This window comes from Notamacropus eugenii, chromosome 1 (assembly GCF_028372415.1).
Source record: "Notamacropus eugenii isolate mMacEug1 chromosome 1, mMacEug1.pri_v2, whole genome shotgun sequence".
Lineage (NCBI taxonomy): Eukaryota > Metazoa > Chordata > Mammalia > Diprotodontia > Macropodidae > Notamacropus > Notamacropus eugenii.
The window spans coordinates 217,615,091-217,630,228 of NC_092872.1; the positions used below are offsets into that span (position 1 = coordinate 217,615,091).

General features: G+C 35.8%; 1 protein-coding gene across 2 annotated transcripts in view; it reads left to right on the forward strand.

Annotated features, from left to right (window-relative positions):
• PARG (poly(ADP-ribose) glycohydrolase) overlaps positions 1-15,138 on the forward strand; it is a 118,758-nt gene that overhangs the window by 82,031 nt on the left and 21,589 nt on the right. For both annotated transcript variants that reach the window (XM_072627356.1, XM_072627364.1), the window contains 3 exons: positions 5,481-5,628; positions 12,239-12,317; positions 13,975-14,083. In XM_072627356.1, coding sequence (XP_072483457.1) covers positions 5,481-5,628; positions 12,239-12,317; positions 13,975-14,083 — 336 coding nt within the window. The remainder of the gene's footprint in view (positions 1-5,480; positions 5,629-12,238; positions 12,318-13,974; positions 14,084-15,138) is intronic.

Below are 15,138 nucleotides of genomic sequence, written 5' to 3' on the forward strand. Positions count from 1 at the left end.
CTTTATCATTTTTTATGATATCATCAATGAACTTTTCATTTGTAGTAACCTTTTTTGCAGTCTCACAGTTGAGAGACGAGCATGTGTTTTGGCTTCTATTCCACACATCCAGTCGAACATAAATTCTCAGAGTTAGAAGGGCCTTCAGAGGCTATCTACTCCAAATTCTACCAGAACAAGAATCCACTCTCTTAGATACTTGGCAAGTGTTCAGTGTTATGAAAGAAACTGGTGAAATAGTGAAGTTTTACAGGAAAAGGGCTGACATTTTATGACATACTTTTTGAGGGGTGGGAAAGTGGACATGGTCTTCTATTGGCTTAAGTTAACTGACTAGCACAGGTTGATATTTGAGGATTATTTAATGGTTTTATTAAGGGTCCTAACTGTTTTGTGCTCTTTTTCTAGTTATTATGTATTTTTTTCTCAAAAGGTATGATGAAACTGTGGTTATTTTAGAATGACCTTTTAGAATTAATTAAATTAATATGCTCCTAGGAGGGAAATCATGTTTAGTTTTTAGTCACTTTTTCTTCTTTTGCCCTACTAGCATTTATAATAATCATAAAATAATAATAGGTAATAATAATCATAGGTAACATCTATGTAGTGCTTTACTGTGTGGCAGGCATTGTGTTAAACACTTTACAATTATTATCTCATTTGCTTCTCACATCAACCCTCAGAGTTAGGTACTTATATTATCCCATTTTATAGATGAAGAAAATGAAGCAAACAGTCATACATTGTCACAAAACTAGGAAGTGATTTGGTCTGGATTTGAACTCAGATCTTCCTGATTCCATGCCTGGTGCTCTATGCACTGTACCATTTAGTTGCCTGAGCTAATATTTGGGATATAATTGAATCTTTTAGGAATTCCTTTTCTAAATGTTTATTTGCCCGCATATCTTATCCTCGTTTCTTGACAGAGCATTTTAAGTATTGATTCTAGGTTGATGCTCATTATTACTTGCCCTGCACACCACCCTTTTCTTAGGCTGTAGTCAACCAACAAGTGTTTATTAAGTGACTGCCATGTGCAAGGCACTGTTCTGGGTGTGGGAGATACAAAAACAAATGTGAGGTAGTCTGTCCCTTAAAGGAGCTTGCCTGATATTAGAGGCTACAGCATGTTCCCAGATAAGACCTAAAAGATATGTACAAATCAAATCCAAAGTGATTGGGAAAGGACGACACCAGTAACTGGGGCAGTCAAGAAAGCCAAATTGATAGGAGCAAAGGATTCTAAACAGTGGAATTGAGGAAGAGAGTGTTCCAAGCTTGGGAGCAAAGCATATGCAAAGGTGTAGAGCTAGAAAATGGAACCTTCTGTTGGGGAACAGCAAGGAGGCCAGTGTGACTGGAGTATAGATTGGGAGGGGGTGATTAATCTGTAATTACCTTTGGAGAGATAAACTGAAGCCAGATTATGAAGGACTTCCATTGTCAAGCAGAGGAACTTAAAGTTAATGCTAAGGCAGTGGGGAGCCATTGAATCTTCTTTAGTTGGAGAGTAGAGGTCAGACCTGTATTTTAGGAATATTCATTTGGTAACCATATGGAGATTGGATTAGAGAAGGGAAAAGTTGGATTCAGGGAACCTGAGGAGAGAAGTGATGAGGAATTGAGCTGGGGTGACAGGAGTAAAGAGGAAGGGGAATGATGCGAGAGATGCCAAAGCGGGGCTGGATAACGGGAGCAGGGTAAGCAAGAAAAGAGTAGAGGGTCACAGGATGAACATAGAGCTAGAAGGAACCATCATTTTACAGAATAGGGAGCAGGTGATAAGTGTCTGAGGTAGGATTTGAACACAAGTCTTGGCTGACTTCAGGTCTAGTGTTCTCTATGTCTATCATCTGCATAATGCTGCCTGTCAATTAACCTAGAATTTGCAAACCTTAAGTAATTAGGAGAATGGTAGTGCCCTAAACAGAGAAATTAGGAAGAAAAAACTTGGGTTAAGGGTGAAGATAGTGAATTTCTTTTTTTTTGTTTTTGTTTTGTTTTTTTTTGTTTGAGTTACTTTGGGGACATGCCGGTAGAATGTGCAATAGGTAATTGGCAGTGTAGGATTTAGAAGAGGGAAGAGGACTGTAGTGTGCTGCAAAGAGATGATAATTGGATCCACAGGAGCTGATAAGATTTCCAGAATCATCTAGAGAGAGAAAGAAGAGAACCCAGAATGGAGCCCTGGAGAACTATTGTACACAGGGTGTGGGTCATCGATGATGAGCCTGTAAAAGAGACTAAGAAGGATTGTCCTGACATCTAGGAAGAGAACCACAACAGAACAGAGTCCTGAAATACCATGGAGGAGAATTTAGAGAAGGAGGGAATAGTCAGTAGTGTTAAATGCTGCAGAGAAGTCCAGAAGGATGAGGAAAAGGACAGATTGTAGAATTTAGTAGTAAAGAGATTAGTGCTGACTTTAGAGCAGTTTCTGTCAAGTGTTGGGGATGGAAACTAGATTTCATGAAATTGGGGCGTGAGTGGGAGGTGAAAGTGAAGGCAATAAGCATAGATAGCTGTTTCTCTAAAAGGGAGAAAAGATACAGGCTAATAGCTTTTGAAGGTCTAGGGGAGATATTTTAACGATAGAGATCTGAACATGTTTAAAGGCAGCAGGGATATGGATATAGAGAGGATGAAAATTAAAGAGGGCATGATTAAAAGGATACGCTCCCAGGGAGGCAGGAGGGGGTGAGATCAAAGTTGTAAGTAGAGGAATTATCATTGGCAAGGGGAAGGGCTCCCTCATCATCTGAAACTGGAACAAAGAAGACGAAGAGAATGCCAGGGTGCTTAGAAGTGTGACTTCAGGAAGGAGGAGGAGTTTCAGTTTTCTTTCAGTTAAGCTGAGATGAGGTCTTCTGCTGAAAAGGGAGGTGGCTGATGGGTAGATGCTGCGAAGGGCACGAGAGAGTAGTTAGGGAACAGTAGAAGGATTAATAGGTAGCAGCAAAGGCCCAGGCGAGGTTGGATAACATTAATTTGTAGTGGACTTGGGCAGCAAATTGCAGTGACTTCCTCTGTGTTTAACACTCCATGAGAGAAGTGACTACCATATGCAAATAAAGAAGGTTGATGGATAGTCCAGGGTTGGAGTTTGGAAAGGAATTAGTGGCCATAGGACAGTGGGGCAAAGGATTTAAAAGTTAAAGATGGTAAAAAGTTTAGTTAATTGAAGGGCCAAGATTTTGTTAGATAAATATGTGGTGCATGGCCTGGAGAGGTCTTGATCTGAGAGGTAATAAAAAGATTAAAGAAGAGAGCTGGGTTAGATTCAGGGGTACGAGGCTCCTTTGGTAGACGTGCCACTTGGGATAAGTGAAGCAGCTGCAAATGAGCACCCCAGGAATGCTGACCTTTTATTGTAATTCAATTCAAAGAGGAATTATTTAACATTTAAGGTTGGAATTTTTCTCTTTTCCTTGGAATTTATTAAAGATGAATGAGTCTTTGGAGCTCATGTGAGACCCTAAGCTGAAATGAAGGTAGATTAAAAGAAAGGCCCAAATGCTTCTACTGTGGCTAATTGCTCTCCCTCCCACCATGCCCCAGGAGAGCAGGATAATTTTATACATCAGTGGTAGAAACCTCCTTGTATTTTGTATAAATTGCATTAAGCTGAATGACATTAACTACAAAACTTCTCAGCAGTATTGTCATTCCTGTCTTTTTCTTAAGGAATATTTGACAAGCTAACAACTGAACATGTTCCTTTAGAGTGACTTGGAAAATAGCTCACTAAACATATGGAAGTGCTTAATTTTCTTGTGCTGTACATATTCCTGAATTAGAAGAACTTCCTGTTAATATAGTTTTTGTAAGTATCAGAAAGTGTCTAAAAGGTCATTTCAAGAAAAATCACAGCTATTGGACCTATTGTGTTGAGTGTGGTGGTTTCCGTGCAAAGTTAGACGTGCTCTTGTTTTACTCAAGGAATGAATGGTGTATATCGTAAATTTTTTTTTGTCATTTTATACCAAAGTACACTCAACTTGGTTATAAATCTCTGTTTCTGAAAGTTCCTGAGCTGTATTCTAATAAAAGCAAAATTTAGTCCCCACCAGGTAGTCATAGTCATAGAATATTAGTGATATAGAAGAAAAACTGGTATCTTGTAAATGAGCTATAAATACTTGTTGATTGGTACAAATTTATGTTTAAGTGAAGGTTCAATAAATCCACCGACTTATCTTCCTTTTAGCAATGACTTAAAACACTAGAGGAAAAATTTTAATATATATACATGGTGTGTGTGTGTAAAATTAGAATAATTTCAAGAATTTAGGACATGGTAATATTTCAGTACTCTTCTAATGCCCCCTTTAGAGTAGAAGGCTATGTTTTTGCTATCCCTCAGTTACTAAGTTGGTTTGTTCCTTCACAATAAAATAAAATAAAAATTCAAGATTTTGTTCCACTATTTTAAAAAAACAACTTAAAATTCTAATTTTATTTTAAATTGCTTAATAGAATAGAAAAAGCAAAAAAAAAAACCCTTCTATCTGAAGATACATTGAAATGGAGATGATGATGACAGTGACGATGACAATAATGCTAACAATACCTTCCTCTTAATGTTGTGGGGAGGATAAAATGAGATAATATTTGTAAAGCACTATGTAAATGCCAGATATTATTATCATCTGTGAATACTACCAACCACCAGAATGGTCTGATTTAGTTTGAAGAAGGACATAACTCACGTTTATTCATGGTTTTTTTGAATATCATTCCCATAAAAGAGTCATGAACTGCCTTAAAAGATAATGCATTTGATTTTTGTTTTGACAGTAAATGGTTTCTTGGTTCTTTGGAGGGGGAGGTAGTTAAGGGTTTGTAACATCCCTTCAAACCATGGTTTCTATATTCAGAAAGGCAGAAATTCCTCTTAAAAGATTTTCTTACAGAAGAAGTATGAAGAAAGGTCAGTCACTAAGTTAAAAGTGCAGTAAGACAACGAGGCATTTGATTGCTGTGTTTGATACAGACAGCTATAATTTATGAAAGTCGTGTAAAATATGTATAGCGTAACTGAGAAAAAAGGTAGATAGAAAAGTACAAATACCTATACTTAACCCCTACAGAAATAAGGCTTTCCAATTAAAGTACTCCCTCTATATATTGTTCCTGGTGCCCAAATTCAGGCTTATAATAGAGCCTGTATTATAGATTGGAATTTTAACTTAGCTTTCATCTCCATAATGGTTTGAAATCTGAGAACTGAACAGGTAAGTTAACTAATCAAAATGAAGGAGAATATGCTTATTTAAATATTCTGGGGGGAAAAACCTTCCTCTCATTTGTTGCTTTTTGTGATATTTCCTCCCAGGTCAAGTTTATGATTTGGAAATTCTTTTTTTTTTTAGGAGGGGATGAAAAGGAAATTGGTCCTTAGAGGCAGCTTATTTTGTTAATGTGAATTTTGGGCCATTTATATGCATATAAAGCTAACTGCATTATTCCAATAGGTGGATTTTGCTAATCGCTTTGTTGGAGGGGGTGTAACCAGTGCAGGGCTGGTACAGGAAGAAATCAGATTTTTAATCAACCCTGAATTGATTGTATCACGACTCATCACAGAGGTGCTGGATCACAATGAATGTCTTATCATCACAGGTTAGTGCTAGACACAGACTGCAGTCTTTAGGTGATGTTTTTCCCTTTTTTCCTGAAGACCTGCTACAAAGAAGAGAGATAAAAATCTAGTTTGTAACTGCTCCCTGGCATTAGCATAACGTTTATTCACCCTTTATTCATAGCCTTAGACTTTTGAGCTTTGAAAATTGTTATAATCTTTATTTCACACCTTGAATAAATCATTTCAATTAACCATTTTCTGAACTTTTCCATTCATAGAATGAGTGTAACATAGTTTAGCTATATTTGGGGGTTTGAAAATTAGTAAATAGGATGTTTATAAATTGCCTTGTAATTGTACTTACAGGAAATGGCTAACATATTTAAAGGTTCGATCATCAGTCTGTGAAATATGTTAATTGCGTAGTTAATTTTGTAACTAATCCAAGGTGATACTGAAAGATGTATAAAAATTACAGTGTTTGAAAAAATTCAAACAATTTTATATGGCAGATTCACGAGGCACAGGTAATAAGCCAGTTAGGGGTTTTTTTTTTTTCATTTCTCATCCCCAGCCTCAGATATTTATTTTTTCTTGGTTAAAGACCAAAGCATGTATTTATAAGAATAATAATACATTTGTATTTAATTATGGAGCCAAAAACATTTAGCCAAGTTTATGTTTTAGGTCAAAGGTTAAAAATGTTCTAACACTGTGATTTTAAGTAATATTTTATTATCCATTTAAACTTCTTTTCAAATGAGATGGTCACTGTATCATAGAATTTGGGAGTGTGTGGTTCTGAATTGTCTACTAAAAAGTGAGTAACTGGTAGCTGACAAGACAAGTAGAAATCATTTATTACTCAAGAGTTCCTAAGAGACTCCTAGCTATCCACCTTGGCTTTTTAAGCCTCTTACTGAAGAACACCATAAAAAACAGTCTTCAAGTAAAAGCCATGATCAGTCACCATTAGTTGATATTTCTATTTTCTACAAAAGTAGTTTTCCAATTTCTTCTGGAATCTATTCGCTTTTATCAGATTAGATTTAGGAGGTTTAACAGTTGCCCTAGAAAAAAATTAGTTTGTTGTTACTTCCACCAAGCACAGTAAGAGACAGCCCATGCCCTGGAGATTTTCACTGAGCATAAATGGAGCTGTTTCCAAAGAAGAAAGCTGAAGGACTGAAGCAAAACCAGTCCTACACTCTTAGCGGATTGGCTTTGGAATGTTTTGTATTGACAGGTCACACTCTCAAGATCACATTATGCCACAGATCCATCTGCAGTTAGCCCTCAGAGAAATTATTTATACCTGCTGCCCAAAGATTTTGTCCTTAGGTGCCCCTATCATTTTGGTAACCACTATGAAATTGTTTCTCAATTATTACTTCCACTCCTGTGAAATCTTTTGCAGGACTCTATTGCACCCTGTCATATAGCATGGGAAACAAGAAAAATGAAGTGACTTGCCTGAGGTTAGAAAGAAATGTCAGAGTGTGGCCAGTGGTCTACTCTTAGAACTTGCATTGTATTTATTGGACCTCTTTCTTCTGCAGTGGTATTCCTGTTTTGGTAAGGTCTTGCCTCTTAGCAGATAAAGTCTTGAAGTTCTTTGTTTGGGATTAAAGATAGTCTAGGTGAGGAGAATGGAAGTTTACCTAGGCTTAAATCAGACCTTTTCAGCCTCTCATTCTGCTAGGCTTCATGACCCATTTTGTATGGTAACATGGGGATCTGCTTGTCTATAAACTGGAATAATGTAGGTAAGAAGGCAGAAAAGTGTGAAGGAAGAGAGTAAGAAAGTCAAGAAGTTGATGTTTATTCAATGAATGACTAAATACTTTGAATTTCTAGCAAATCCTATTACAAGGAATGTAGAGAACTGCCAATCCGAAAACTTTAACTGAGTACAAACTTTGTTGTGCCAAATACTTTTTAAAATTAATGTCTGGGACATGTCAATCTTTTTGTTTACTTAGATATTTTCATTATTATAGCATTTCATTGTCCAGGGATTTCATCTATAGACCAGCGTTTTTCAGGTTTTAGTTACTGTTGAAGGTGAATTTATACTTTACGAATTTGTGATTTTGTTTGTGTCACTCATATATAAGCCCTTCCCTCCTTAGGTGGTTTTCATGAATTGCTGTGACAGAAAAGTTCCTTACCTTGCAGCCAACCTTTTGGTGATGAGTCTCTCCAAAAGTAGCAATGCTTGGCCTTGAATGCTTAGGCTTACAGTAGAACTTGAGGCCTATATGTGAATTCTTTCTAGCTTAATAGGACTTAGCAGAGCCTGCAAACTGTTAAAATATGCTCCAACAACATAGTATTATAATGAGGCATTAGAAGGAAAGATTTCCATAAAGGGAACATAAATGTATGTTTGTGTATTAATGAGTTTGTTGGTAAAATGTAACTGGGTGCAGACATAACTTTTTCTGTCTCATTTCATTTGGTATAGGTATGTAACAAAAAGTCCTAGAATAACAGAGAGTGTCTTCTGGTAAAATTTTGCCAGATGTGATTTCTTCTATTAATGTTATAAGAAATAGCTTAAAATTTTTCCACATTTTGAAGATGAGTTGAACTTGACCACCGTTACACATGCTGAAAGGGGTCTCTGGGGAGTTATATTAGGTTTCTATTTTACCTATAGTTTTATTAAACAAATAGTAAGTTTGCAGAACTGCTAAGGTGCTTAACCTTCTGAGATCTTGGTACTGCTAGCTAAGGACATGCCAGGGTGACTTTTTACTCAGCACATTTTTTTCAAATCCACTTTACTTTATTATAGAGCCGCCTAATTAATATCTGTGATGTGATGTTCCCTTAATGGAAATGGCCATTTCATCATCTGTATTTGATCCCTGGCTTTCAGCCATCTCACTGCTTAGGAGAGTCTTTACCGTGTGTGCCACAATCTATCTGCCTGATCAATTACATTCCTTCAATGATGTATCTTGACTCAGTGAGCTAATGGCTGTGACTGTGCTGCTTGAATTTGTAGAAGAGTCTGAGAAATTGGAAATAAATTAAATTTGACATCATTGTGGAGCATCTGGTTGGCATCAGGCTTTTTAATGAATATGAAACAGGTCATGCAAACAGGCAAGTGCTTTCATCCAGACAATGTTATCCTTTTACAAAGAGGTGAGGTGGATATTCAGAGATACCAAGGATTTTTTTTTTATGGTCTCTGTGTGTGATTTTCTTTTATTTGCTATTATCTTATTTGCTCTTAGTTTCTCTGCAGGATAACTGTGAGCATTAATAGTTAAGAAAATACTGATTTAGTGGAAAGCGCTCAAGCTTCACATCGTTTTTGTGTGATGAACAGTAGGGGAACCATAGTGAATATATGTGTAAGTTCTTTCAGGTGACTATACCCACAAAACTTCTCCTTCCTCTCATGTTCCCTTCTGCAGTATCTGCCCAGCTGCTCCAGCGCCACCAGGTCTGGAGTTGTACCCTAATGGGTAGTCTTTTGTTTCTACCTTGTTAGCATAGAAATCAGGTACTTGAATACCATAAGACTTTTTTAAGTCAAGTAAAATATTGATCACTTAATGGACCAGCTGCCTGCTGATACAACAGATAGTCCCAGAAAGCATAAAATTCCACAGTATTTCAGCAAAACTGCCAGAGAAGCTGCTTGAATACAAACACTTATTGCTCCTGAATGTCACCAATATTATTACTTTGGCATTAACTCTTTTTTATTATAATAATTAATAGCTGAAACGTTCTTCTCTTTCTTCCTCTTCCCTCACTCTTTCTTCCCCTTTCTCCTTTCACCCCCCCCTTCTGATTTTCTCTCTTTCTCTACTGTCTTCCCTCCTTCCCTTCCCCTTTGTCTGTCTCTGATCCATACACATACTTACCTAAAAATGATGATTTTAAGAATAATCCATGTGGCACTTTGTTCTTTGAAAATACCCCACTTCATTGTTCCATGAACGTTGGAATTATGTTTCTTTCATGTCAGCTTACTTCCAAAATCTTGGCAATGTCAAATAGCATAAAAATGATCTAAGTCAAAACAAGGTAGGAGATCAGCCTTTCAGGTTCCTTTCCCCAAATTCTTCACTTTTCTCACCTTTTTTGGGCAGTGTTTTCTAACCTTATTTTGGCTCAAAGACATGAAAGCTTTCATCAACATTATCAACATAAATTTTGCTAGTAAAAATTAATAATTTCCATCTAAGTCATGTTATCAAACACAAAACTGTGTGTGTGGATTTTTTTCTGTATTTCTCAGTACATTTTTTTTTTAAATTCTGGTTACTATGAGCCCCATCTTCTGTCATAATAGGAAGTGAGAATACTACTTCCAAAAAACTTAACAATTCCTGTGAACTCCGTGGAAAAAGATCATCCATAGTATAATTCCTTATTTCTAGGTTTCTGAGAGTCTTTAAGGTGCTTCTTTATAGGAAAAAGCTTGTCTTGTTAGCAGTGAAACTTCTTCCTTAATTATGTAAGCCCTAAAAAAAAAGCTTCTAGTAAGGTCATTCAGGCCCTTTCTTAGCTCTTACCTGGACATTTTTACCCTACTTTACTTCATCAGTAAATTTGGATTTTAAGAAATTTGAGAGAAGCCAGTATACAATGGACAATCTGCATAATTTGAAAGTTACTTAAATAGGGAGTCAAAGAATTTATTTATTTAGCTCAGAAACATTTGTGTGTTTAATTTCTCACATCACTAAGAAATAAAACTAATTTTCCCTCAGTAATGAAAAAACAAAATTGGATCCTAACGTGAGACACAGAAATGATCATTTGTAGTGTTTTGGACCATGTTTTTAATTTTTAGGAATTTGACAAGTATTAATTTTCACTGTTTGAATCTGACTAGAAAACATTTTCCACTTGAAGGTAAAATCTAAGGACTATAGAACAGCTAAGTGACTTGTTGAACACCAGACAAAAATGTGGAACAGTACCCTAGAATTTTATTACCTTTGGTTCCTGATTCTCAATCTGGACAGCGGAATTATATCTCAGAAACACATAAAGGGAGACAAATAGCCTCTGTAACTTTAACTTTTTGCTAATAAATTTAGAGAAATTGGAAGTATTAAGGAGTTCAAAGTGAATTTTCTGTGTTAATTAAAAAATGCTGTCAATTCAGTTAAAAAAAAAATCATAAAATCTTGCAGCTTGTTTTCTTTAGCTCAGTGGATAGAACAGTTCCCTCCTAACCCTTTTAGGCTGTTAAGTCTGTCTAATATAACTCTTTTCTTAATCAGGAGTATGAGGTCTTGTTAGAAATTCTTAAACTCTTTATGTGACCTAAACAAAATACAAATTCACCTCTATGAGGTACTTTGCAGACTGAAAACTCATAGAAATATCAAGTCCAGATTCCATTCTGCTAGACTCCCAAGATGACCTTGATTATCACAGCAATCATTCTATTACTTAACCTCAGTTAACCCATGTATTAAAAGGAATGTCAAGGAATTCTAATGAAACAAGTCTTAAGTTAACCTGGATCTCAGAAAAACAAAATGTTTGATCTTTATCTTGGATCCATTGGTTAATATGTCGGAATTATCTTTTTAATCCTCTCTTTTATTTTCCTGTTGTTGTTGTTGGATACAGTGTTTCCTGTATCTTTCAAAAATATCTTTGCCATAAATGTTTCTTCTTATTGCACTTTGATTCTCTTGAGGAGAAAGGACCTCTTTCAGGCTTTCAGGGTGCTCTTGGCACCTAGGAGATTCACTCTTTTTCCACATGGGGTGTGGGTATAAGATCAAGCCAGTTGGCCCAAATATCTTCAGATTTCCTCTGTAACTTTTACTGTTGCCTTTATTTATTTTCTTCTATTTTAAAAAAGAAATATATAGCATAGGAAAATACTTTGTCAAAATGACTCTCTTGTTTAGAGTTTTCAGCTTTTCACTGGTACATTCTAATTTTATCTTGAAAAGTCTGGTGATTTTTGAGTTATCCATAGGAGCTAGAACAAACAATATAATTTTTTTTAGTTAAATAGCAATACAACTGTGCCTCTAACCCCAATCCAAGTTAATTATTTATCAATATGTTATTGTAGACAGGCTGATGCTAGTTCTAATTAAATAAATGTTAATTTGTGCTAGTTTGTGTTAGTCCTTCCCTGTCTTCTCTCATGTGATGAATGCTTTTCAAAAACCTCTTGAAGTACTTTGCCTATTGATAGACAACTTGCAGAGTTAGTAATAATTTAGCTTTCCTTACCAAAGAATGTATTTGTATAAAATTTATTTTTCAAATCTAAAGGTTCTACAATTAAAGTCGGAGAAATATACTTACAAAAGAATGTCTTGCTAACTGTTTCTTATCAAAACGAAGGAGTTACAAGGCAGTGAATTTTCATCTTTGTTGAATAAGCAGTGTATTTCATTTGTGTCTTTTATACAGGTAGTATAAACAGAAGCGTTTTGGTTTGTTTGTTTCGTTTCTTTATATCTATTTATCTTTAGGGATAAAGAGGATCATCTGTAAGGATCTGGTTTTCTTTTAAAATTTGCTTTTGCCAGTGAAAAATATCCAGGAAAAAGAATAAATTTATTAACCAAACTCCCTTAAGAAATAGGAAGGGCTGGTATTAGAAAATCATGTGAAAGTATAACAACAAATTAATTATTTCAGGTACTGAACAGTACAGTGAATACATAGGCTATGCAGAAACATACCGTTGGGCCCGAAGCCATGATGATAAGAGTGAAATGTAAGTCTTGTTATATATTTCTTACTTCATGTGTGGTGGTCGCATAGTTGACAGAGAATGAAGGAAATAAATATGAAACTTTTCCCATGGCATTCCCAGCCTTGTAGGCTACTTTATTTGCTTATCTTTGTGTTTTAATCTTTCATATTTCAACTTAGATGTAAAAACAGAATGCCTCATCTCCCAGTGAAAGGGAGGAAAAGCAGGGAAGATAATAAATTAAACAAAGACCTTTAGCAAGAAAGAACCTATCCTTATTAGCACAGAAGAAATATAAATATCTAAGTATAGTTAACTACCTGTCAGTCTCAGATTCCTAAAAAATGGTGAAGACATGTTCTTAAAAATCAAAGTGCTTTACCAGCTTGTTAATCAACATAACTCTCCTATGAAACTGGCTATTTCTCAGTTATTTCATATTTCCATGTGGAGAATACTGAGAGGTATTTGCCCCCAAATCATATACTATTTGATGACCAAGTCCCAGTGGATTTGTTTTTGTCCCCTTCTCTTTCAAAATCAGTGTCAAAATCTTGGATGCTGTATACCATTTTACTGGAGTTAAGTTTTTATGTAGCATTGACAGAACTGCCAGTGCGCGCGCGCGCTCTCGCGCGCGCGTGTGTGTGTGTGTGTGTGTGTGTGTGTGTGTGTGTGTGTGTGTGTGCGTGCGTGTGTGTGTGTGTGTGTAGTAATCACTGTCGTAGCATTGATAATTAAATCCAATATTGCCCATCTGGGCCAGGGACTCCTTCATGATATACTGTCTTCAGTTGGGTCTACTCTATATGCAATTACACCAATTGTTTTATTAGATGCACTTTTATAAAATTGTTATTATTTACATTTTCCCTCTTTTAAATGTTAAATGTTATTTGTGCTGTAATAACAAACCACGCAACTTTGCACCCAGTATGACAAGTACAATCAGGATTTAGACCTAGAAGGGACCTTAGAGGCTGTCTAATCCAACTCCTTCATTTTGCGCGGCAAGTAACTGAGATCCAAAGAAGTTAAGTGATTTGCCTATGGTCATTCATTTGCAACAGACTTGAACTGGGATTTAAACCCTTGTCTTCAGATTCCAAATTTATTCCTTTTGTTACGGCTAAATATATTTTAAGTGTATGTAACGTATAAAATATGTTTAATATACTATACATTCTATATACTAAATTATATAAATATGTGTATTTTAGAAGATTCTCAAAATGATTTCCTAACTAGTTCCGTGTCATCTTGACATGCACAATATTGCTCTCTGTGTTGCTATCATTATCTGTTTGGAGAATTATTTTTTGTTGTCAGTATGACAAATAAGTACATGAGGTAAGGTATTATACTGAATCGTTTATATGGTTTTGCATAATACTTGTATTCTTAGAATGATATTCTTTGCAGTAGGTAGTAATATTACAAACCCAATGCTGTAAGAATTAACTTGGTATAGGAGAAAGGAGTACTTGTTAATACCAGCTAAGTCCTTGCTGGCCAATAATTATGTGTATCTATTGCCATTGTTTTAATTTTTTTGAAGTGGGGAGTAGTTAAGAGGGAGAGAAAATCATTGCTTATAAATTGGAAGAAAAGTATTGCCTCAATCCTGTGCGGCCTCACTCACAGAGGTGTTGTCTCTTTCTTTTCCTCCTGACTCCAGGGATGACTGGCAGAGGCGCTGCACAGAGATTGTTGCCATTGATGCACTTCACTTCAGACGCTACCTCGATCAGTTTGTGCCTGAGAAAATCAAGCGGGAGCTTAACAAGGCCAGTAACCTTATTTCTTAAATCACCCAGGAGGCGCCGTCTACTTACTGCTATTTTATTAATGCTAGAGTTAATGCTTTCCGGGAATTCTTGCAATGTCAACAAGTCTGCCAACAGGCCTCCTGATTTAATGGTGGTGTCAGCTTGTACAGAATGTACTTTCCATTTTGTAATTGTGTGATTAAAATTGGAGCTTGCCAGATAGGGTATTGCTTGATATTATGTCCATGTCTGTGTGTATAGTTGTAGAAAATTAGGCAGTTTTTAATTCACATAGAAATAAACTAATCTGCCCCTGAACAATTATTCCAAACCTTCCATGTTGACATTTTCTCTAAAATGTGTGCACTCAGTATTTTTGGAAGGAAAAATAAAGGCAACATTATTGTTTGACAGATTGGATAGGTTACTTAATGTTTCTATAACTTGGCATTTTAGTAAACATATGATATTTTGGTACAACTTATTCTGCTCCCTGAAATCATTTACCACATTTTGTTGGTTGGCAGAAGCTTAAAATGTGTTAGAAACTTTCATACTTTTCATTGTAAAGTAAGATACTAAGTACAACCCCCTGGTTGTAGATATTACTAAGCATCTGTTCCCTTTTTCTCTGTATTGTCCCAGCTCCTCAGAAGAAAAGTGTGTTCAGTCTCCAAAAATTGACCTGATTTTTCAATCTATTTTTTCTCTCCTTAGTAGGTGAATATAGTTAGATAACCTGATTAAAATACCAAGGCATGAAGCTTTATTTAACTTGACTACTGACGTGTTTAGCCTCTCCAGACTGACTTTTGTGAATATGACCAGACTGGTCTATTTCACTGCAAATATGTCACAATTTCATCTTGGTGGATGTGTTTAAGAGAAGATATATCCTCATCTTCTCATCTCTGGCTTTTACCACAAGAACATTTAATCTGAGGTTATACTCAGTAGACATTGTCTCCAGTAACATTAACTGCCAAATTGATTTTTAAAAAATTCGGCAAGGCTCTTAATCCATTTACAGTATTGAAGGGATCTTGGGATTTAGCTAAATTATGCACATTGGT